The sequence below is a fragment of the Esox lucius genome, chromosome 22 (assembly GCF_011004845.1).
Source record: "Esox lucius isolate fEsoLuc1 chromosome 22, fEsoLuc1.pri, whole genome shotgun sequence".
NCBI classification, from domain to species: Eukaryota; Metazoa; Chordata; class Actinopteri; order Esociformes; family Esocidae; genus Esox; species Esox lucius.
The window spans coordinates 24,938,951-24,964,744 of NC_047590.1; the positions used below are offsets into that span (position 1 = coordinate 24,938,951).

General features: G+C 40.3%; 1 protein-coding gene and 2 long non-coding RNA genes across 4 annotated transcripts in view; 2 read left to right on the forward strand and 1 right to left on the reverse strand.

Moving 5' to 3' along the window:
• Nucleotides 1-674: 674 nt before the first annotated feature.
• On the reverse strand, nt 675-3,124 carry LOC114830025. The gene is made up of 3 exons (XR_003777762.2): nt 3,001-3,124; nt 1,747-1,847; nt 675-827 (listed from the first exon to the last, which is right to left on the reverse strand). It is a non-coding gene; the product is annotated as an uncharacterized LOC114830025 (long non-coding RNA).
• An 8,260-nt stretch (nt 3,125-11,384) lies between these two features.
• LOC109615448 lies at nt 11,385-12,696 on the forward strand. Its single transcript, XR_002196443.2, has 3 exons — nt 11,385-11,671; nt 11,784-11,928; nt 12,093-12,696. It is a non-coding gene; the product is annotated as an uncharacterized LOC109615448 (long non-coding RNA).
• Nucleotides 12,697-12,998: 302 nt separating this feature from the next.
• Nucleotides 12,999-25,794, forward strand: part of gart (phosphoribosylglycinamide formyltransferase) — a 63,358-nt gene continuing 50,562 nt past the window's right edge. Inside the window, exons 1-3 of one of the 2 annotated variants that reach the window (XM_010867251.3) lie at nt 12,999-13,303; nt 22,606-22,755; nt 23,095-23,190. In XM_010867251.3, the coding sequence (XP_010865553.1) occupies nt 22,611-22,755; nt 23,095-23,190 (241 nt within the window). In that variant the 5' untranslated portion in view covers nt 12,999-13,303; nt 22,606-22,610. Of the gene's footprint in view, nt 13,304-22,597; nt 22,756-23,094; nt 23,191-25,794 lie in introns of both variants that reach the window. The other variant, XM_010867250.4, reaches the window with a different exon arrangement.

Below are 25,794 nucleotides of genomic sequence, written 5' to 3' on the forward strand. Positions count from 1 at the left end.
CCACCCTGCGGAGAAAGCTCATTTCGGCCGCCTGTATCCGGGATCTTGTCCTTCCGGTCATGACCCAAAGCTCATGACCATAGGTGAGAGTAGGAACGTAGATTGACCGGTAAATCGAGAGCTTCGCCTTGCGGCTCAGCTCTTTCTTCACCACGACAGACCGATACATCGACTGCATTACTGCAGAAGCTGCACCGATCCGTCTGTCAATCTCCCGTTCCATCCATCCCTCACTCGTGAACAAGACCCCTAGATACTTAAACTCCTCCACTTGAGGCAGGCACTCTCCACCAACCTGAAGTGGGCAAGCCACCCTTTTCCGACTGAGGACCATGGTACTGATTTTCATCCCCACCGCTTCACACTCGGCTGCAAACCGTCCCAGCGCATGCTGAAGGTCCTGGTTAGAAGGGGCCAACACGACAACATCATCTGCAAAGAGCAGAGACGAAATTGTGTGGTCCCCAAACCTGACACCCTCCGGCCCCTGGCTGCGCCTAGAAATTCTGTCCATAAAAATTACGAACAGAACCGGTGACAAAGGGCAGCCCTGCCGGAGTCCAACATGCACTGGGAACAAGTCTGACTGCATTTGATTTATGAAGAACTCAACTCTACAAAATAACTTTTGTTTGCACATTAATATGTTAAACAGCGAGTAAACATACCATATACAACCTCAAACAGTTTGAGCCCCGAAACTCTCGCTTTCCATGGCGGCCAACAAAATTGTACTCTCTTGATAGGGAGTGGTCTAAAAGGAAGGCCATCATTCTTCTGGTGGCTTCATCCAATGTTCTTCCTCCAATTTCTGCCACCACGCCAACCTAAAGAAAAATAGATTATCATAATGGGAATTAATTCTGATTATCATCAGAAGTAGTAATCTACTATTTGTATAGTGTATCGAGTCCCTAAATACAACTCTATTTTTCATAATTCCCAGGGAACACTCCCATAATACATGCAGTTGCTTCTCTAACAGATGTTTTATACTTGTACTTAAGTTATTAGCAAAAAAGCTACAGTACTGTGCAAACGTCTAACGCCACCATTATTTTTGTTTTAGAAATGATATAATGACCATATGCTAATTGTGGGAAGTATTTAGTGTGACCTCCCCTTACACTTGAGCAATTGATGGGATCATGAATGTGGAAAAGTACAGACAGGTTTTAATTTATAATGCCATTCCTTCTGGAAAGTGCCATATTGGGAATGTTTTAATTTTTTTTTAGCATGATAATGATTCCAAGTACACTGCTAATACAGTGAAATCATATTTGAAGAGAAAAACAGCTTTCCTGAATATATAGAGGCAGTATGGGGTCACCTAGACAGAATTTCTTTTTAATACGGCCTAAATCTAAAGATGAACTCTGGGAAGTGCAGAAAGCAGCCGAGGTAAAATATGCCAGACAATTACTTCAAAAAACTTAAGGGCAGTCCCCCCAAAAGAGGTGTGAGATGTGCTCAGTGCAAAGAGAGATTATACAAAATACTGACTTTTGCCTGAAGAAGCCTTTTTGTTATTATTTTGTGTACAAATTTCCTGTACTTTCTGTACATATTTCCTGTACTTTCTGCATCTTAATAAAGAAACCGAAAAATAAATGTGGGTGGTAATTAATACTTTGCTAAAACAACTAAGCTTGTGGTGGCCTAAGACTTTTGTATAGTATTGTATGTGCAAAAACATTAACGATCAGCCCAGTAAATCTGCTAAATGGTCATATTAGAACATACCACTTGTTTGTGGAAGGTGGGGTCTGCCAATTTCTGCTCCATTGCAGCAACCTCCAAGAGCGTCCTCAGGGGGAAAACAATATCTTCTGGAAGTGCTGTAACTGAAAACAGTAGTCATCACTAACTAAGCATTATCTATCAATGACTTCATTATGTGTGTGGACCCTCAAATAAAATGCTGACTAGTTCCTTTGAAACACTGATGAACAATATGGTGGCATAACTGTAAACAAAGAATCATAATCATGCGTAATAAATCATATTTCATGATGATGTAATGATCTTAGTTAATGTTTTAATTAAGGTGTTGTTCATCCATGAAGTTGTAAATGAAAAACGTTGAACTCGTGTTAGGCTAGTTCCTGATGATTAATGGAATATTAATGCATAATGCATGCATGAATTTATACATGAATTCATGATAATTCATGTACCCTGACCGTTAAGTGTTATAATAATATTTTTAGTAAAACTTTAGAATACTCTTCCATCATCAATTAATAACTACACAGGAACAAATAAGTAACACACTATTAACATTCTACTAATATTAACTAACAAGGAACTCTGATTAATGAAATAGTAATAGCACTCAGTTGAATGTGGTAGTTCTATAACTAATCAATAACTGCTATGTTTTTCATACCTCCCAGAAAACTACTAAGAGAACTACTATATGAGTTCATAATGCATAAATTAGGAAGGAATTGGAACAGTATTCTAAAGTGTAACGTTAATTCGGTATATGTTGTGCCATTTGTTAATTGAATTAGCACTAACTTTAAATAAAAAAAGGAAAAAATAGCACAGGCCGTGGAGATGGTGTTAAAGCTTCTTGAATCTCGAATGTTCTGTGATGAAATAGACATTTGTTAAAGATTTATAAAAAAAATTACATTTGAGAAGGGGATTTTTTCATTAAATGCGCACACTTTTAAAATAACAGCTAGCTACTGAAATGGTCGCTGTATGGCTTTGTTCTGTGATCACAAAATAATCGGGAGCAGACACGATTAAACAGGCTTGTCTTGTAATTGCATTCGAAAAATTAATAAGGAAATGCTTTCATTTTGGCTGTTTGATGCGCACATCGATCTTATACAAATTCAAAAATGGCGCCAGAAATAAGGGAAAATATGGCGCGATTTGGGGGAATTCGAAATTCTAAACTGACAAGAAGCTTTTGGTCAACATCGTGTTTTGAAAACAATGTATTTTAATTAACATTTATATTGTGAAATGTAACTTTCTTACCTTGACTTAGCCTTGACTACGAAGACAGCGAGAATCTTCCAAATCTCCTCCCGAAAATTACAGCAGAGTGTGAGTGAGACTGAGAGAGTGAATGGTGTCGCGGCCTCGCGAGCGCGAAAAGGGCGAGGGGGATGGGAAGTGTTGAATGAAATCTCGCGAGATCTATCATGCAAAGCTTTTAGTTTTTTTTGTGTCACCGTTGTACATTGTCTGTACCTTTAGGTGTCTTTTTGTAACTGTTTAAATTATATTGTGAGTAAAAGTGTGCATACTTTTGACTGCACCACTGTGACAGTATCTGCAGGGTCTTGATCCTTTTAATTGGCCGAAAATTTGTTAAAAATGCAATTGTGTTGGCATTTGTATAGATAAAAGCAATTTCAAAGGTGCATATGTGTGTACTATCTGTAAAAAAAAAAATTGTGTTTGACTGTTTGCAATTCCTCTGTAAACTGAATTAGTCCCCAAGTGTAGCCCATTTTCAACCCATGCACTCATTTCCCATTAGTGAACCACCTAGGCCCCACAAAGGGAGCCCAACTGGGTTTGCCCATGTTGGACTTACTCAGTTGACCCAAGTGGGCCCCAGATAAGAAGCCCATTTTGAGCCCATGCCCACTCTGTACCCCTGTCGCCCATTTGTAACCCATATGGGCCCCACATAAACGTGTTGGCTGGGTCAGAACACCAATATTACACACTTGATCCCTGGTTTTAAGGGCCAGAGAATCCAGCTCTTTACTAATACTTATTCTTTTATTTTTGTTGCCAAACAATAATCTATTTATGTGCTCTATACAGTGAAACAGAGAGTCTATTGAGCTGTTGTCATAGGGTTCGAGAGCCATATATACTTGAATATCATTGGCATAGCTGTGGTAGTTAATGTTGTTGTTCTGTATAATTTGGCCTAGAAGTAGCATATAGAGATTGAACAGAAGCGGTCCGAGAACTGATCTCTGTGGAACTCCGCATGTCAGAGCCACCCTATTAGATTCATGATTACCAATGGTGACAAAGTAACTCCGGCCATCTAGATAAGATCTGAACCAATCAAGGACTGTCCCAGAGAGTCCTACCCAATTTTCCAGCCTATCTATAAGTGTTCTATGATCTACAGTGTAAAATGTTGCACTGAGATCCAATAGAACTAGAACTGTTATTTTATCTGAATCAATATTCAGCCCTATATGGTTTAAAACTTTAATCAGGGCCATTTCAGTACTGTAGTGAGGTCGGAAGCCTGACTGAAATTTGTCTAAGAGACCGCTTGAGGTCACACAATTGCTGAGTTGATTGAAGACAACCTTCTCAATGATCTTGCCTATAAAAGGGAGATTTGATACAGGTCGATAGTTGTTCATTATAGATGCATCCAGAGTTCTCTTTTTTAATAGGGGCTTAATGGCAGCTGTTTTTAGAGACGTTGGGAAAATGCCTGATTACAGAGAGCTATTAACTATTTGCTGCAGGTCCATTGTTATAAAGTTAAAAAATTGTAAAAAAGACTACATGTAGAAGCTTTAAGATGTCGAACTGTTTCTTCTAGGGATTTTTGATCAATTGTATAAAATTGCGACATAATAACCAAGTTATGTTGTGGTGGTCGTAGTGACGGTACAGAGTCCTTGTTAGACTGTGTAGTTCTGATGGTCCGTCTAATACTTTTTTCACAAAAGAAACTTAATTACAAATTAATTACATTTCACAGTGGACATGAGTTCTGATGCTATCTGCTTTATTGGGTTTGTAAGCTTGTCAACAATGAAAAATAAAGTGTGGGTATTATTGATATTTCGGTTGATCATTCCCGATAAATGTTGCTGTTGCTGTGTTGAAGCTACCAAGGCTTTGTTTAAAGATGTCATAATGAATTTGAAGTTTAGTTTTCCTCCACTTATGTTCCGCTTTCCTACATTCTCTTTTCAGGGCGCTTACCATCATGTTGGTTCTCCATGGTGTTTTCTGTTTGCTCATAGTTTTCTTTACCTTTATTGGTGCAACACGATCCATGACATTCAATATTTTGGTATTAAAATTATCCATCAACTGACCATCAACTGACTCAGCACATATTGTTGGAGAGATACCTATGGCTTCCATAAACTGAGCATTGGAACTCTCATAAATGTACCCTTTCTTAACAGAAACAGAGTTTACTGGAACATTTGGGGTGATAAGTGATTCAAAAGATACACAGAAATGATCAGACAGGGCTATGTCTTTTACCCTGACAGAGCAAATATCGAGACCTTTTGGAACAACCAGATCTAGAATGTGTCCTTGAGTGTGTGTACGCTCTTTCACATGTTGATAAGATCAAAAGTGTCAAGTAGTGCAAAACGTTATTTGGCATTATTGTCCGTAATATTATTTATGTGGATGTTAAAGTCCCCTGTATAATAAACAAGTTATAATCAACTGATATAACAGAGTAGTTCAGCAAAATCATCAAAACAATTTGCAGAATATCGTTGAGGTTTGTACATTTTGGGGGTACATTTTGGGGGTACCCTTCAATGTAAAACAGAAGTATTCAAAATAAATAAAATTACCTAGTGTATTTTCTTTGCACTGGAATGTATCTTTGAATAGGGCAGCCACTCCTCCTTTCCTTATTCACATATTCACATAGCCAAATTTATCAGGTGCTCACTCGTTAAATTAATACTAATTACAGTTAGCAGGCACAAACTGAACCTGTGATTGTACAAATGACATGAATAAACATGAATAGGGTAATTAGCCTCTGGGGGCCAGTTACCCCTTGTGGGGGGGGGGGGGGGGGGCAGTTACCCCCAACACACTCATCCAACATATTACTAATTTATTTAAAAAGTATTCAACATTTTCTCTCTAAACAAGTGGCTTTACCACTTGTACATTAAAATAACTGTATAGATCTAACCTAATTGAAACATTTCTGGAAATCTTTACATTTCAACTTACATCAAAATCGTTTTATGGAAATATGTCCAAAAGTTGTGATGACACAGAGAACATTTTAGTTAAGCAAGACCAGTGGCAGCCAGGGAAAGTGTTGGGCAAAATATTTGGTCACACCTTGTGGGATTTTTGTGAATTACATGGGGCCTATATAAGCTACACCAGGGCTGTCGCAATTATTACGTAATTGCTAGATGTAAATAATTTTTATAGACAACTATCTTTTTACACAATATTTTGATTACAAAATTATGTTTCCAATCGGAATAAGGGATTTTGAAGCCAATGAAATAGCCTACCATGCAAATTATGTACATTTTCATAGGATGTTAGAGCGTTTGACAGCTCTATGGAAAGATATAGGCGCAGATCTTTTACTGAAACTCGTTTCCTTCTAAATTTCAGTAGGCTATGTTTAAATCTAGTTTAGAATTGTTTGACAATATTATTACAAACGCGTTTCAGACGCTTATTTGTCGATAAGTGATGTCGTGCGGGATGTTGAGCAAGGACTGACGGGTGATGAGGATGGAGGGCACGATCCGGAAAGACAGGAAAGTTGCCTGGACGTAAACATCCAGCTCATCCAGCTCTAGCTGTTTCAAGAGATATTGTAACCAAATCTCTTGAAACATTGAACTTTGTCACTATACCGAATAAACATCAGTTGACAGATAAACCGTTTGTCAAGTCTCTTTTTATTTAATTCTTCCCCACTTCTCATGTAAAAAAGAATTCATAATAGGCTAATAGTAATTTCTAAATATCCCGTTTCAAATATGAGCCTCACAAAAATATGTTTTTTATTTATTTCGATTTATTAAATTGCAATTAAAAATCTCACCAAAACATTAACAGTAGTGTAAGTAATAGAAATAAATAGTAAATAATTATAAACAGTAATGTAAATACAATTGCACTTTGAATATAACATATTTTCAATAACATTTTTATAACTAAAATATCGAATGTTTACTACATTGGTCAAAAAATTTAAGTATCAAGACCACTTTGAACAGCAAATCGCAGATATTGATGTTGCAAATGCTAGTTTGCTTGATACAATATGCACTGTCGATCATCCTCAGATGAAAATGTTTGCTCAATTTAATATATGAACAGTTTTTGCTATGCTTTCCTTCAATACATTTCATAGTTGACAATGTTGAAGAACAGTCCACTTCTGTTACCAGTTTCTGTAGAATTTATACAGTTGTTATTCCTGCTAGTATCCTAATAATAACAATGAAAAAAAATGATGTGTCCTTTACAGCCTTGTCGATTACATTACTTATTTAAAATAAACACAGAAAAAAACAATTTGCTTGGCTTTCATTTTTATTTACTATACAAAACATACAGCATCTGTAGGCAAACTTCTAGAAGACATGCCAAAACCTAAAGCCTTGTTCACACCAGACATAGCATAAAATTACTGTACGGTAACTTAACGCAAACATCGCAATCAATCTACGCAAAAAACGCAATCAATCTTCCGCATCTTCATAACCAGTATCACAAAGATAGTTACGAGTGATAACCAGTATCGCTCGTTTTGCCAGTGCCTAGCCACCCTTGTTTATATGATTCTTAATTTGTTATAGCTAGCTCACCATGCTGGCAACAGTAGCTCTTGTTTTTCACGTTAACTCTTGCTAGCCATGTTGTGTGGTAGAGAGCTAGAGAAAGCATGAGTGCATAAGATAATGGATTTTTCCCCCACTATTAGATGAGTGTAGGAAGAAATGGAGAAACATCAAGGACAGATACATAAAAGAGAAAAGATCAGAGAAGGAGAAAAAGAGGAGTGGAGTTGCAGGCAGCAGCCACCGTCCTTGGCGTTTCTTGCCAATTTTGTCATTCCTAGACCCTTTCATTATGTCATGGCCCACAAGTGAAAACATGACTACCAGGGACAGCCATCTGTATGAAGTGGATAGGACAGGGGTGGAGAAAGGAAGACAAGAAAGAGAAAGGTAGAAGAGGGGGGTACAAGAGAGATGAGGGGAGGAGAGTGGAAGATGAGAGTAGATTAGAGAACATTGAGCTGGAAAATGTTACTGTCCACGAGGAGCCAGTGTCTGATGAAGACTCATCTTCAGCCACAAGCACTTCACAAGCTACCAGCAACCCCATACACAGAGGCATCTGACAGGACAAGCCACCCAAACATGATGCCATTTCAGCAGTGCCTCCTGACTGCCATTGAGGTAGAAGCCACCATTCCATCAAGACCCGATGATGAGGATGAGCTTTTTGCTAAAACCATCGTGCCCTCACTAAAAAGACTACTAACACAGAAGGCTTATGCAAAAATGCAAATTCTCCAGCTGCTTTATGATGCAGAATTTTATTGTAAGTTCTATACATTGACACACACAATATCAGAAATACAGCTCTGGGAAAAAATTAAGAGACCATGGCACATTTATTTGTGAGGAAGAGAGCGAGAAAAGCGGTCTCAAAAATTCTTTGCAGTGCTGTATTTTTTAATACTACAACTACAGAATATTATTCTCTGTCTGTACATGTTTTGTAGTGCAATGTAATTTCATAATTGTTTGTCATTGCAAAGATTAAATGAAAATATGATGTCCCAGGATTTCCTTCTGCATGGTGCAACTGTTCCAGCCCTGCATCACACACACACACACACACACATACACAGACATTGAACCACATCACACAAACTCACTCAATAAAGTGCTTTTTTATTGTTGAAATTACATTGCTATTCAGTTAATAATAGTTATAATTAATTTAGTACAAATAAATGGTTATTTAGTATGCCCCAAATAATTTGTGTGGTACTGTGGAGGAGGACGGTCACCACTTTGTGTTGCCATGGGACTGCACAAGTTGGAGGAAAGAAGTAGGTCGTCAGGGTCTCCCTCACTTTATTTGCCTCCCTGGTGGCGTTGTTGGATCCAGCATGAGTTCTCGCAAGCTTTCACTTGGAACACTAATCTCTGTCTGTGTCGACAGGTGGCATGTTCTTAGGAAGTTGTGGAAGATGCATGTAGCCTTCACACAGACCTTAACAGTCTCTGGCTTTAGTGCAAGCACCCGTCGGTACATCCGCCACTGGGCAGAGAGGGACCCAAACGCGCACTCCACCATCAACCTGGCCCGAATAAGCTGGTAATTGAAGATTCTCTGAGGACTCCCTGGGGTCCTGCATAGGGCCTCATGAGGTTGGGCTAGAGGGAAGGCTTCGTCTCCCACAAAGACAAAAGGGACAGGTCCCAAATGATCAGCACCTGGGAGTGTGACTGGGATCCCCAGAGTTCCATCCCAGAAGGCTTGGGCCAAATGCAGTCCCTAAGAGTCCCTCCATCACTTCCCCTGCCATAAGCCCCAACATCAATGACCCTGAAACAATAGTTTGCATCAACAACCGCCAAGATGACAATAGAATAGGTCCCTTTATAATTGAAAAATTGGGACCCAGAACACGGTGGAGCCTGGCAGCGAATGTTACACTTCTCCTGGAATTCTTCTGCAATTGTTCATTCACATCGTCAATTGCCCAGAGTGTAAACCTTTTGTTACCATCTATTTTAAATGAACTGGTAGACAGTTGTTGTGGAAACATTTATCTTTTGGCCAAAAAGGATGCAACAACTCAAAAGGATGCAATAACTCAGGAGTCTGTGGATTCAAATTAGACTTTTAATGAGCAATCATAAAACCCGAGTTGACCTGCAGGAACAACTGTCTTGCCAACTCAGGACACACACATTTATATAGTTTTATCTTGCATAACTTTTTTGGCCATCCCCTTATGCTAATTCCTGGGTGGATCTTTCTCCCCATCCGCCACCATTGTTTTTTGCAACGTTCCAAGATCCGTTCCTTGTTAAATATTGGTGGCACATACTTTAGAAACTTGTATAAAAATAATAGAGCCATTACGGCCCTTTATATTCATTGTTACTTGATTACTGTACTTATTACCCATACATCATTATACTGTTACCATATTGGTTATTATAACATTGATTATTGATGATTATACTGTTTCAGATGATTATACTGATACATTATAAAGAGTGAGAGTTCAGAAATACTCCTATGACAAACCTCTTAGATTCTCCTATGACAAACCTCTTATATTTTATACAGGTCATGTAGAATTACCAAGTTGTCATGAAGTGCTTATACATACACCCAATATGCTATATTGAGAAAGCAATGCAGATGTAGAATCTCAACTAACTGAAGACAAATGGCGAGCCGTTCAGCTGGACTAATGGGCGCGCGGTAGTTGGTCTCCATCCGTGCGATGCTAGCTCTGATCTTGCTGAGCAACAGGTCAAACAGGCCCCGATCCAGCCGAAAGTTGGTCTGGAACTCCACCCCAAACAATCGTAGTTCCATGACCAGCTGATGGTACTCTCCATGCGGCGTTGAGCCCTGTAGCAGTAGGTGGGCCCAGAATGATCTGGGGTGCCGCTGGACACAGCTGATGTCCTCTAACAAGACGATGAGCAGAAGCTTTCTCAATTTAGGTTTCATTGTAGTAGATTAAATGAAAATGTCATGCAGGCTATACATACATTGTCCCTCAAATATTTAATAACCAATCGGATCTATGAAATGTCCCACTCAAATATTTAGCATATCAAACTTTGATCTGTGGTTGTCTACAACAAATAATGAGCTGTCAAATATATTTTTGCAATCCCATAAACTTCTTCTTCATCTTCATCCGCTTATCCGGTATCGGGTCGCAGGGGCAGCAGCTCCAGCAGGGGACCCCAAACTTCCCTTTCCCAAGCCACATTTGCTAGCTTTTTTCAATGATTCCTTTGTTATTTCATTTTTCCTTTGTTGCCATGGTTAACAGCCACACACCTGTAAACAATAAAACAAATATTTTGGAACAACCTTTGTTGCACTTTCAAAATTATTTTAAAACAATATAATGTACTAAATATTTTTAATGTACTAAAAAATCATTTGATTGTATACATTTTAAAATAACTGTATACTACTTTTTGTCCAAAAGTACAACACTTTAAGTATACTGCTTTTTACTTAAGGTTGCCTGCTGAGTGTAAACTGTTTAAATTAGAATGAGAACAAAAGACAAGTGTTAAGAACTAATTTGCATGTGCAAAGGTTGAGGAGTTTTCAGAATTGTCATGAGCTGACTTCTTACAACTGGTTAAAATCATTTTATTTAGCAACTTCTCTGTACTGGCCTTTTACCTGTCACCATTACAAAGATCTATACTTTTATGGACACACTCTGAAATAGCCTTTTTCATGCAGTGTCAGTGCTTAAACTCTGACCACAGATGACCCCCTTAGTATCCCTTGCTCATACCAAAAAAAGTCTCAAACATACATTTACCCTGTCTTTGTATGTGCATGATCCTGCACAGGTATTATTTTTCCCTCAGTTGTGTTATATGTGCATGTAACCCCTCCCCTCTTTCTCTCCCCCTCCCCCAGGTGCGACTCACACACAAGTAATTGTTGGGGCAGAGCAGGACAGTGGTTGAATGCTGGATTGCCACTTCCCACTCTACCCTCGCCGGCGGTTGATGTTGGTGCCCTGGCTGGCACACAAGGATTCAGAGAGGGGCGGTGCCTGCGGCCACAATGAATATGCAGCAGGCAGTCCCCGAGGGAGAGGAGGGGCCGGATGCTTGGCACCACCAATTTATTTTCGGGGTCGGACCCAATGCTCTTTACATGACCAACCCACTGGATGTAGGTAAGTACCTTGTGTGCGTATGTGTGTGTATGTTTGGTTTGAGAGAGAGATAATATATACCTTTTTATATAGAGTATAGCATGTATATGACATTCTGCATTCTGGGTCACAGTAAACAAGGAGGAGTTGCATCAGTGACTCTGCAGTGAATCTGTGTTGCTGATTCATCGTGAGGATGTACTGCAGAGATTGACAGCTGACGCCTCTCTGTCTAGATAATCATGTCGATCCATGATGGAAAGCCCTGGATGAGGAGGGTGAGAGACATTTCACCACTTTTTGTCACAGTTTTTTTCACATTTTCTGTGCCTATGCTTTAGAACACATACAAACAATTTACTTCTGCCTTAGCAAGATGTCAATCCAGTGTGTGTGTGTGTGTATATTTGTTTGTGTGAACATTTGTCCTTTACTTACTTAGGTCAAGTGAAGCTGGTGATCTGTGAGGAAGACTGTGATGATGATCTGCCTAGGATGAGCCACGTTGTGATCCCCGCAGCGTATAGTTCTGGGGTGACGTTCTTCACCATCAGAGACTCAGACTCAGGGCAGGAGCTTCTCCATGCTCCTGAACTCCCTTTGCTTTGAATGACTGGACAGTAGAACAAATGTTGCAGGTTTTAGACAATGCATCACTGAACCTCCCTCTTCAGTGTCATGCATTCAGTGTAATAAAACATTCGCACAGTTGCAGATAGAAATACCATGAATATACCATGAATAAAACTTTCCACAGCGTTGGACCCAGCTAAATCTGTATTTGTCTAGGAAGATGTGTTGGTTTTCGCCAATGAATGTGATCTAAGTTGTGTTGGGTTGAAACCAGGCTTACTGCAGAAGGTCAGTCAAGCCTAATATAATACTCTGTCTGGTGTGCAAATACATGTTAGTTATTTTGAAGATGCTCTTCAAACCAGCAACCTCATTCTTACTCAATACTCTAAACACTAGAACCACCCTTAATGCCAGATGAGCCCAATCAATGTGTTGTTGTGCTTGGGAAAGTGTTGCTGTGCCCATCTAGCTATAATGATTAGGTGTATAGCTGGGATCAACATTTGCTCACAAATTTGGGCTATCAGGAGGCTTGATCAGTGTATAAGAAACCACCCAAATATTACATTAATTATAATAGGAATTATTACTAACATTTATAAGTGTAAATGTTAGTGAACATTGGTCATGTTCACCAACATTTATTTGACAACCTCTTTCAATAAATTACACATTTCATAACATTTGTCTACCCTTGATAAAAATATATAATTGGTGAAAACACTACAACTCCCAGAAGTCTCTATGGTGTAGAACAATCTACAGGAAGTTAAACCTCTTCCACAAAACAAACTGCACTTGAAACTTCACATTGAAAATGTGTTTAAGGCACAACATCTGTTCACATTCCTTTAATATAACTTATATATGTCTATAATTTAACTCGAGTTCATAGCCAAACAAACGGTGTATATGGTTCGGTCCACGTGGTTGGTTTGAGGAATCGATCCAGTCTCTGTCTTGCAGCGTGCAAACTCAGGCAGTCTTCTCTAGCTGTGGACCAGGAAAGCACACCTGGACGTGGGCTCCGACAGTGACACGGCTAACTAAGCCACTATCTAAAAACGATTCAAATTGGTGAGTTTCACTATTATATACTGTTTATCCAAGTACTTTAGGGAACCTCGAGGAAAGCGCTGAGGGATTTTCGTTTGGTCATTGTGGTGCTTACAACTTGGAATCAATGGGGGTTAGCTAACTAAGCATGTTTCTTTCGTGATTTCTATGAGAATGCAAATATACAGTGTAGTCCGGCCAATTTACGAGTTATCAAAAAGGTTCCGCTAACTAGTTGGCTACAACAATCTCTGGACCAATTTTTTAATTATTGATTAGCTACAGTTCGTTTCGTCGTTACTTACAATACGGCTATCAATCTGGGTGACAAAGTTGTCCGTTGTACCGAGTGTACATAGTGAATCAATTGTTCAGTTAAAATGAACACTGAGTTGTGGAAAACAATATTTATACTTGGTACATATTCCTCTTCCAACGTTTCTCTCAGTCACGGGTCATAATAGAATTAAGTTCTATTATGACCCGTGAGTCACATGAGCGAGTGATTCCAATCAAAGGAGCGAGTTGCTAGACTAATTGGGAACCACTGGTATCTTAGAACTCACATTATTTATCGCCTTGCATATCAGATACGGGTTTAAACTCTGACTCTTTTTTTGTTTGTCTTTAGAGCTGCATCGGTTGCAGACGCATCACAGACCGCTCTACTAACTTTACCTACTTTGTTAACTCTACTCTTTCTAAGTTAAATAATTAACGTCGAGGCTATAGACATTTTAATACCCTGCCTATTTCCGTTCTCATAAAAAAATACAAGTTGATTCATCATATAGCCCACAATGTATTTTAATGCAAATTCTGCATTACTTTTAATGGGTCGCTACGCAGAATGGCCTCTTGGACAATGACAATGTTTTTATGGGTGCTGGGGTCTACTTACGTGACATGCGTAAAACTGGGCAATTTGAGTGCTAGGCCCCACCAAAAGGTCACCAATCATTCAGAGCTGACTGATGAGAAGGCCCTGGGTTAGGTCCTAATTTGCTGACCATAGGTCAATTTTCACATGCAATTAAATTGCTTTCTTTATGGATTTTAAATTAAAGTAAATTGAACATTTGGCACCCAGGTTAGTGCTTGTGGACTAACCTGTGTTGGATTCAGAGGGATGTGATGAACTGAATGTTGAATATAGCTTTTCACATTTAGAATTTGTCATTTAGCTGACACTTTTATCCAGAGCGACGTATATATTGGTGAGTGTATACATTTTTATAGGAAAGCTGAGTATGACAAGTTGCTAATAAGTCTATTTTACATAGTAGAACTCAACTCAATTCAACTGATCTCTCGCACTACTCAATTATTTAATTTTTCTATCACAATGTTTGTTATGCACAAATATAAATGGTTTCCCCAATTTTGCATTTTTGTTGTTACAGAACATACATTTTTTCACGTAAGATGATTATTTTTTGTATTAAATCATGTTAGTGGGGTGAGAGCAATAACCAGATAATGCTGCACTAGTGCCAGCTCAACCCTGGTCTCCCTGATGGTTAAGCGCATACAGTAGACAGTCCAACAAATGCATGATATTTGCTGTTATTCCTCTTTGATGTTTTAAGGTACTGTTGAATTAAATAACTAACAAATAAGGAACCTAAAGATGGCTCTAGACAGTGTTTGAAATTGATGTCATCCCGAGGCCAATAGAAATATGTCTGGGACAGTTCAACACAGACTTTGGGATGATTGCGGGACGATAGGACAGAAAATTGCGGGTCGATAGGCGAGAGCATTCTGACTAACTGTGCCACAGTGTGGTTTGGAGGTTGCTGCGTTGACGACCAGAAGGCCCTGCAACGAGTGGTGACTCCCAGCACATCATGGGTACCCAGCTCCCAGACATTGTAGACCTCCAGTGTAAGCGGTGTCTGTGCAGGGTGCGTGGCATCACCAGGGACACACACATCCATGCCACAAACTATTTGCCCTCTTTGTATCAAGCAGGCGGTACAGGTCTCTCTGTTCTCACACCAGCAGGCTCAGGAAGTTTCTTTCCTTCTGCTGTAACCCTGCTAAACTCTGTGACATCCCATCACTAACTATGCCCACCCTTTGTACTGCTGGACTTTGTCTGATAAGGTTTTTCTGTTATCTACAGGTACGTGTCATTGCTGCTATTCCTGTATTTAATTTGCACATGCTGACTTGCACCTTAAACTTCCCCACATTGCACATTTAGAACTGCTACTGTATATGCATTTTCAATTGTTACAGACACACGTCTACCCCGACAACCTCATTGCTGCTATTCCTGCGTTTCAGTTGCACATGCTAGCCTACTCCTTCAATTTGCCTCAATTGCAAATTCAGAATGCCATTAAGAATTGTCACAACTATTTATCTCACTTGTACATGCATTATACTTAATACCTGTACATTTTCAGGAAGTTTTCCACTGTACATTTAGAATTTCCGTATGTAATGCATTAATTGCACACCTAATACATTCCACATATACTTAATACTTGTACATTTTTCTGCGCTCCTCTATTTGCACTTCTGGTTAGACGCACACTGCATTTCCTTGTACTGTACTTAAACTTTGTCATTGAACAGTACAAGTTCCATACGAACATGTTTAAACACAAGGCAGATTAAATCATCACGTTTAGCTTAATAGTTAATAAACTATGAATAATTTAATTCATTATTCAGGCTCTGCAATAAGTTCATCTGGTAGATGGCACTGCGTTGAACTATAACATTTACTTTTCACATGCTTTTAACTGTCAGATCCCGTTGGTGATTTGGATAAGAAGGTCAGGGATACAGTATGGCTACGTTTCGGATCCGATAAATATCTAAGATGAGGCTAACATATTGGTTTTCTACAATTATTTTTGAAATTATAGTTATTCAGTGGATTGTGAAATCAGCTCTGTGATTCTCTTGTGCAAAAGTGATTCACTGATTGAAAGAATCTTCTAGAGCAGTGATTCAGTACACACAGTTTACTGAAAAGAACAAATCGTTCATGATTCGCACATCACTAGCATGAAGCATAAAGTATTGTCAATCTCATCTTAATCCGCTTATGCGTATCGGGTCGCGGAGGCAGCAGCTCCAGCAGGGGAACCCAAACTTCCCTTTCCAGAGCCACATTTGCCAGCTCTGACTAGGGGATCCTGAGGCATTTCCAGGCCAGTGTCGAAATATAATCTCTCCACCTGGTCCTGGGCTTACCCCGAGGTCTCCTCCCAGCTGGACGTGCCTGGAACACCTCCCTAAGGAGATGTCCTGGGGGAATCCTTACCAGATGCCCGAACCACCTCAACTGGCTCCTTTTGACGCAAAGGAGCAGCGGCTCTACTCCGAGTTCCTCACGGATGGCTGAGGTTCTCACCTTATTCCTAAGGGAGAAGCCAGCCACCCTTCTGAGAACCCATTTCAGCCGCTTGTACTTGCGATCTTGTTCTTTCGGTCATGACCCAACCTTCATGACCATAGGTGAGGGTAGGAACGAAAATTGACCGGTATATCGAGAGCTTTGCCTTCCGGCTCAGCTCTCTTTTCGTCACAACGGTGCGGTAAGGCAAATGCAATACCGCCCCCGCTGCTCCGATTCTCCGGCCAATCTCCCACTCCATTGTCCCCTCACTAACGAACAAGACCTCGAGATACTTGAACTCCTTTACTTGGGGTAATGCCTCATTCCCTACCCGGAGGAGGCACTCCATCGGTATCCTGCTGAGAACCATGGCCTCAGAGTTAGAGGTGCTAATCCTCATCCCAACCGCTTTGCACTCTGCTGTGAACCAGTCCAGAGAGTCACTTGCCGATGATGCCATCAGAACCACATCATCCGCAAAAAGCAGCGATGAGATCGCCAGGACACCGAACTGGAACCCCTCCCCACCCCGGCTACACCTCGATATCCTGTCCATAAAAGTTAAACAGGATTGGTGACAAAGCGCAGCCCTGGCGGAGGCCAACCCCCACCTGGAACGAGTCTGACTTACTACCGAGAACCCAAACACAGCTCTCACTTTGGACGTACGGGGATTGGATAGCCCTCAAAAGGGACCTCCTCACCCCATACTCCCGCAGCATCTCCCACAGTATCTCCCGGGGGACCCGGTCATACGCCTTCTCCAGATCCACAAAACACATGTAGACAGGATGGGTATATTCCCAGGCCCCCTCCAGGATCCTTGCAAGAGTAAAGAGCTGGCCGGTTGTTCAGGACGGAATGTGCGGTATTGTCAATCCTTGATTAATATTAACCTGTCAACCGGCTTATAGCCTAATGTACTGTACAGTACAATCCAACAGGCAACTTGATCTTAGTTTTGCTAAGCACCTTTCAGTTGAAGCTGCTACTAATAATTGCTTGGAAAAACGAATTTTGCTACTATAGGAACCCACCTGGTCTCATGGAGCCAAATTGAGGTCAAGTGTATTGACTGGAAGAAAATAAAAATGTAACTGAAATATTTCATAGTATGAAAAAACTAAATTCAATCAAGCTAAATGTTTCCAGTTGTCTTCATTACTGCATCTCTGCTATAATTAAGATGTTTTTATAAAGAAACACTAATAGCTTCACAGATATAAATACTATTTGTTTAAACAATTGAATTATCTTAAGAAATATTATAATACAAAGCACAGCTATTTGCTTAGACCTTGGTTTTGAAATATAGTATGAAGAACATGTCTTATGGCAATTTGTGAATTGACTTTAAAACTGGCAGTAGGCTATACTGTATACTCTGCAAATTTGTCAGACTACCTTTCAGTTCCACTTCCTGTTTTTTTCTTTCTACTAAGCTGAATAAAGCTTGAGAGTGAGAGTTCAGTTGTTGGAGAAACCAAATTATTATATTAGTATGACTGGCTTTTCACTGTTGATTTGGGCAAACTATAAAACCAAAAAGGATACTGTATATTTTGCATTAACACCTCAACTATATTTTCCAAAAAACATTTAAACATATAACCAATACAGGATTTACACTAGTCTAGAACCGCCAGGCCTTTCAGACCCCCAGTATCCATGTGGTTTAACTTCGTTAGCATTCACTTGTCTAAAAAAGAATGAATTACCGGATTTGTTTTAAATGTCAAATACATTTGAGAAATACAATGTGTTTGTATTTCAGGTTTTATGATAGGAATACGAAGAAAAAAAACTTCAAAGAACACACTAGCATTTTCATTCGTTTATTAGGCTATAAAAACAAATTAAATAAAAAAAAACATGTAAAATCTTCAGAATGAATCCAATAGTGTTGTTTTGGTTTTAGCTTATTTTGATGTTCACAGGCAGTGCTAAGGGAGTGTTATCTTGATTCATCGAGGTGCTGACACGAATGGCTTTAATGAGCACTAATGCGAGCTCCGCAGCTTTCTTAAAACTCAATGCTACGACTCTTGCTACTTCTATAGGAGATAACAGAAAGAGTTTTCACAATCCCAAACATCTAGGCCTAATACTCAAGGACTCAAACAAATCAGCACCATTGACAGAAAACGTGGTTAAACGACTTAACCAGTTTAAAAGAGCCCGCACTCCAGTTGACCCCTATATAATCTATTCCATTACGAGAATTGTGAATGAATGTTTTCTCATCTCATCTGATAGTCATAAATGACTGCCTTTTGTTTTTTGCTACTGTATTCACACAACACTTGAATGATTAAACAACATAATAGTATAAAGAGTACAGACTGTACATAAAGTAGACATTTTCAACAACAACAAATAACTGAATTACATGAAGTCTAGGCTTATAGACGGTATTGGTAAAATTATTTATTAAATATGAGAGCAAAATATATAGCATTTCTGATAGCTACACATGGATTCAGGAGGAACAGTGTGGTTTTCGTCCAGGCCGTGGAACACTGGACCAGCTCTATACCCTGTACAGGGTGATGGAGGGTTCATGGGAGTTTGCCCAACCAATCCACATGTGTTTTGTGGATTTGGAGAAGGCATTCGACTGTGTCCCTCGCGGCATCTTGTGGAGGGTGCTTGGGGAATATGGGGTCCTGGGTCCTTTGCTAAGGGCGGTCAGGTCCCTGTACGACCGAAGCAGGAGCTTGGTCCGCATTGCCGGCAGTAAGTCAGACTTGTTTCCTGTGCATGTTGGACTCCGGCAGGGCTGCCCTTTGTCACCGGTTCTGTTTGTAATTTTTATGGTCAGAATTTCTAGGTGCAGCCAGGGGCCGGAGGGTGTCAGGTTTGGGGACCACACAATTTCGTCTCTGCTCTTTGTGGATGATGTTGTCGTGTTGGCCCCTTCAAGCCAGGACCTTCAGCATGCACTTGGACGGTTTGCAGCGGAGTGTGAAGCGGTGGGGATGAAAATCAGTACCTCCAAATCTGAGGCCATGGTCCTCAGTCGGAAAAGGATGGCTTGCCCACTTCAGGTTGGTGGAGAGTACCTGCCTCAAGTGGATGAGTTTAAGTATCTAGGGGTCCTGTTCACGAGTGAGGGAAGGATGGAACGGGAGATTGACAGACGGATCGGTGCAGCTTCTGCAGAAATGCGGTCAATGTATCGGTCTGTCGTGGTGAAGAAAGAGCTGAGCCGTAAGGCGAAGCTCTCGATTTACCGGTCAATCTACGTTCCTACTCTCACCTATGGTCATGAGCTTTGGGTCATGACCGAAAGGACAAGATCCCGGATACAGGCGGCCGAAATGAGCTTTCTCCGCAGGGTGGCTGGGTGATCCCTTAGAGAGAGGGTGAGAAGCTTTGTCACCCGGGAGGAGCTCAGAGTAGAGCCGCTGCTCCTCCACATCGAGAGGGGTCAGCTGAGGTGGCTTGGGCATCTATTTCGGATGCCTCCGGAACGCCTTCCTGGGAAGGTGTTCCGGTCCCGTCCCACCGGGAGGAGACCCCGGGGAAGACCTAGGACACGCTGGAGGGACTATGTCTCCCGGCTGGCCTGGGAACGCCTCGGTGTCCCCCCGGAAGAGCTGGTGGAAGTGTCTGGGGAGAGGGAAGTCTGGGCATCCCTGCTTAGACTGCTGCCCCCGCGACCCGGCCCCGGATAAGCAGAAGATGATGGATGGATTTGCATTTTAATGAATTAAATATTTAATCCCCATGAAGCGAGCATGCTTGTTTGAGTTGCTCATGAGTGATATATTTTCCGTCTTTGTTCGTCATGTCTTTAAGCAACAAAATACTGTTCTTGTAAATGTATTTCAAATCAAATTGGCTTATTATTAATTAATATATTTGAGTTTAGCCATATCATTTGGTGTAAGATTTGTTCATACTGTTCAGGGGATGGTATTGAAATTGTAACCATCTTTGTATAGATTCCTTCATAAAGGTTGATGTTTCAAATGTACCATTGTCTATCAGTTTAAAATGGCACACTTTAATTTTCAGCCTGGCAAAGAGCCCTTGAGAGCCCTCAAAGGAGTATTCCCCATTCATTCATTGATGTCATTCGACGAAGGGTGACCAGTGCCTGGGTACAGATTAACGCCTGTTGGTTTGATTTTGACAGATTAAGTAGGATTTGGGTGTAAAAAAAGAAACGGGTAAATAGTCTCTAAAGGTATTCAGTTTGAGTTTTAAGAAGTTTGTCTATTTGTATAGACCCAGAGACATTGCTAGGCCAATTTAATATTAATTTGCCCGCCTAAATAAATCAATATGAGTCAACATTTTGTGATTTATTTTTTCAGCAACCGTTCCATTGCATTTTAACCTTCTCACAAATTGTATAGAATCGTGTTAATTTGGCTGCATGTTCGGTTGAGTTTGATATTTTGAACATAACTCCCTCATCTTAAGGGGGCTCTTTTCAGTAAATAGTAGCTAACGTCTCCCTACTATCGGCTTACCCCATTATCAGCTGTTTCTAGTGGTCAGATATGTAAATCCTTTCAAGTTTAAAATGTAAATGCACTGGAAAACTGTACGTTTTGCTAATCAATAGCTTTCACTTCCCCTTTTTCTAGAAATGTATAGATGTTAAAAAAAAATCTTTCCCCCAGATATTGAAAATGTCGTATGGAAATTCTTTTAGACAAGTTGCAGTTTGTGAAATTAGACTTGCGTGACAGTTCAGACATCATGTGGGCCGATTGACTGTGTGATCAGTCTTTGTTTTTTCGGGGGGGTTTTCTTACCGGAAGCCAAGAAAGCTAGCTACAACTTCCTAGTAGACTCGGTACAAGATGTTTTTCAAAATTGCTGTTGGATATGCTGATAATAGGGGGTTCTACAAGATTAGTTACCCAAGATGTTTTTGCTTCACTCTAACTGACAAATATACAAATCTGACTACTGTATTTTCCATTGGTTTTTAATTATGGTAGAAGCACATGCAACTTAAAAACATCTTAAAGTTGACAAAAAATACTACCCAGGCAGGCGCAAATCACTCTTAATGGGCGATGCCCCCAGATAAAGAATCGTGCTCTTTGCGGTTGAATGCAAATTCATTTAACTATGAGAATGAAGTGTAATGTAATTCATCAAAGGTATCACAGTAATTAATTATTAGTGAAACAAAGACGATATCCTTGGCTGTTTTGTAACTCTTTGATATTAGGTTAGCTTTATTCAAATCTTTTTACCTGTATGGAACTAGTAATCAAAAATTCTGATGGATTTATCTATCAAGAATTTAAATAAGGTGGATTTTCATTTTATTTAAATAATTTTGGCAGGGGGAAAAAACATTTAATAGGCTACTTTATAAAAATTCTGACATCTTAATTACCATTCAGTAATGTCAGATTGCTTGACAGTTGGGAGTTTTATCTATGCCGCATGGCACTCTAACGTGCCACAGTATACTGCAGTATATCATGGCATGCCCCATCGCGGACCGTCAACATGGTGCTGTAATTAGATGAGTGACATCTGTATCTACAAGAATGGGAACTCTTTTTTGAACTGAAAGTAACCCAAAAATATCCAAACAAATGTACATGTACAATGTATTTTGCTAATTTATTTTTAATATTATTTTAACAAATATTTGTAAATGAACCTTGCTTTAATCCAGTCTAATCAGTCATATTCTCCGCAATTCGGTTCATAAACACAGTACCAAATTGGAAAAAAGTTTGATAGAAAATAGTCAAATTTTTTATTTATGTTGCACCATTTTTCTTAAAATGCTCTCCGCAATTACTAAATCTTAGTCAACCGACCACTTACTGTCGACTTGTCAACTGAATGGGATCAGCCCTACTGCATAGCAAAGAAGCATGTTTGTTCCACCGTATATATTTCTATTAGAGTATTCCATGATGTGTTGTGATGTAATTATTTGTCCATTTTATGTGAGGGTTACTTCAATCTGCCAGTCTTTCAGTTGCCATGGCCGAACGTGTTCTGGTGATTGGCAATGGTGGGCGTGAACATGCCCTAGCTTGGAAACTGGCACAATCGCCACACATCCAGAAGGTCTTAGTGGCACCGGGGAATGCAGGCACCGACAACTGTGGAAAGATCTACAACTCTGGTGAGAAGAGGGTAACATTACCCTTTGTTACTTTTATTTGTTAAGGGTTTGTATGGTCTAGCCAATTTTAAACCCATAGTAAAATTATATCTAGACCATATTTATGTAATTTTGTGTCTTATAGGAATTAGTAGGATTTCTGTTTTCGCAAGCAAAAGTAATGCTGCCTTGTTTACAACATGATTGAGTTTAGCAGTTCTTAGAAGGACTCTCCTGCTTCGCCCATTTTGACTAGTCAAGGGCTAGCTTAAGAACGTCCTTGCATGTACCCACTTGCATCTGACGTGTGTGTGTGTGTGTGTGTGTGTGGTTTTCTTTCCCCCCTTCAACACTGCGCAGAGGTGTCTGTGAGTAACCACTCTATTCTGGCTCAGTTCTGTAAGGAACATAGTGTGGGACTGGTGGTTGTTGGACCCGAGCTTCCTCTGGCAGCAGGTGAGTGGCACCCATACTTATATATTACCCCAATCCAAATTCATTGCCTTCTGAAAAGGAATTTCCCGTCCCTGCATAACGTATACAGTGCTTTTGGAAGGTATTTAGACCCCTTCACCCTTTCCATTTTTTTCTCTGTATTTTGTTCTTCCTTCCCTCAATCCTGACCAGTTTTCCACTCCATGCCACGGAAACGTTTCCCCATAGCAAGATGCTCCCACTACCATGCTTCATGTTAGGGATAGTGTTAGCCTGGGGATGAGGCACAAAGCAGTGCCTTGTTTTCACTGGGTGTAGTGACTGGAATTCAGTTCAATTTGCGTCTCATTAGACAACACTTATTTTCCTAATACTCTGCCCTTCATGCAGCATATCCTATACCTTTTACTCAGGATCATCTCTTCTGTCTAGCTGCTCTACCATAAATGCCTGATTGATGAAGTGCTGCGGGGAGATTGGTTGTCCGTCAGGTTCCTCAAACTCTACAGAGAAACTCTCTATCAAACAAAAGGCCACTGGGTTCTTGACCTCCTCTCTGACCAAGCCCTGTCTTGCCCAGTTATTTAGTTTAGCCAGATGGCCTGCTCTTGTTGGTTGCTAACTTCTTCCATGTCACAATGATTTAGTCCACTGTGCTCCTGGTAGCTTTCAATGCTGTAGCAATAATCTTCCCAAGGAAACCAGATTTATACAGCTTAAATAAATAATAAAAATGAATTATATTTCTATAGGGCTTTTCATGGACCCAAAGATGTTTACAAAATGAACATGGAATAGGAACAAACAGTAAAATACAATGAGAAAACAAAGGAAATTAAGAGAATGTGATTGAGTGTAATGTAACTAGCTTAATTTCCTGTCTTTTACTGAAGCTTATAGCAGATATACATTGATGAGACAAAACATTATGACCATCTGCTTAATTATGCTGTTGATCCTATACAATGCGCCAGAACTGCGCCAACCGTCTGAGGCATGGACTCTATAAGAACCTGGAAGGTGTCATGTCATATCTAGCCCCAAGACATTAGCAGCAGATCCTTCAAGTCCTGTAAGTTACTAGGTGGAGCCGCCATGGATTGGACTTTTTGGTCCAGCACATCCCACAAATGCTCAATCGGATTGAGATTTTGGGAATTTGGAGGCCAGGGAAATGCCTTGAACTCTTCATTTTCCTCAAACCATTCCTGAACAATGTGTGCAGTGTGGCCATGATGGGGTGTACTTGTTCTCCAATGGACCTTATTCACCGCGCCTCCATCTTGAAATCCAAAACGAGGCTGGGGGGTACACTCTAACCGAAAGTTCATTGACCGAGCGCAGCAGCGGGCGTCTATCATCATGAAAGATTTGATGTCCACAAAGGTCTTCCCAACATAACAGTGGACTATGTCGAAAAATGGGCCAATAAGGACTGCATGATTCCCCGGGCTGTTTTGCTTAAAGGATACAGCAACTGGATCGACGGATATGTGCACGACGTGGACGTGGATGCACGGACGATCACAGCTTTTTTTCTGAAATCAGCATTAGTTAACGTTACTGTTGAAGTTAGCTTGTTAGCTAGATAAAACAACAGGACGTGACAACATTACAAGCTGATGCAAAGCATTGTTAAGATATATTAACCACACCAGCCTGACTTATTTTGTGTTAACAATAAATTATTTTGCCGACAGTCAAGAGGAGCGAGACAGTCAGTGTGAGAGCTAAGTCTTTTCGCTCAATGCAAAAAAACGAGGCACCTTACAACATTCAGGTATCATGACTGTGGATAAACTGCTCAGTTTGCGGAGTGGTGCCACTGCTAGAACAAATAAGCTTGCTGTTTATCCACTGTTTATACGTAGTTGTGTGCTTAACATGGTCTAGATTAGCAATGGTTATTATCATAAACAGGCACAGATCACGTCTTGTTTATATTTTGCTATAAGACACGCTACCCACGGCAGGACGTTAGCTGACCAGGCTAGTAAAAAGAGCAACTACTTCCCCCGAATCAGCCCTTTGCTTGTTATAACTTAAAAAGGACCGGTTCGTGGCTAATCAAGTCATGTCTATTTAGCCAGAAGGTTTAGCTAGCTATCTCTATGACAGTTAACATAAATATGGCTAACGTTAGCATCGTAAACTAATGTTAATATCTTACCTTGAAATGGCGACCGGGATCTCTTCTTATATTATGAATCCATTCACGGCAAAGTACAGGATCTTTTGGGAAACGATGGAATGTTTGACTTGTATAGGATTTCTTTCTCTTTGAAGATGTACATTTGGGAACACAACAATGTGGCGGCATTGTAGGTAACATTATGACAGATGGGCAGGCCAACGTTACTTCCGTACCCCACAGCCTCGTTTTGGTTTAAAGGAAGTGACGTGGGTGAATAAGGCGAATAATGTTTAGGTAGGTCGAATTGACATCCGCATGAAAGCAGCAGAACGTTGCTCAGAGCATCACACTCCCTCCACTGGCTTGTCTTCCCACATTGCATCCTGTTGCCATCACTCCCCCATGTAAACGGCGCACGTACATGGCTGTCCAAATTATGTATAAGAAAACGGGATTCATTGGACCAGACAACCTTATTCCACTGCTCCAAG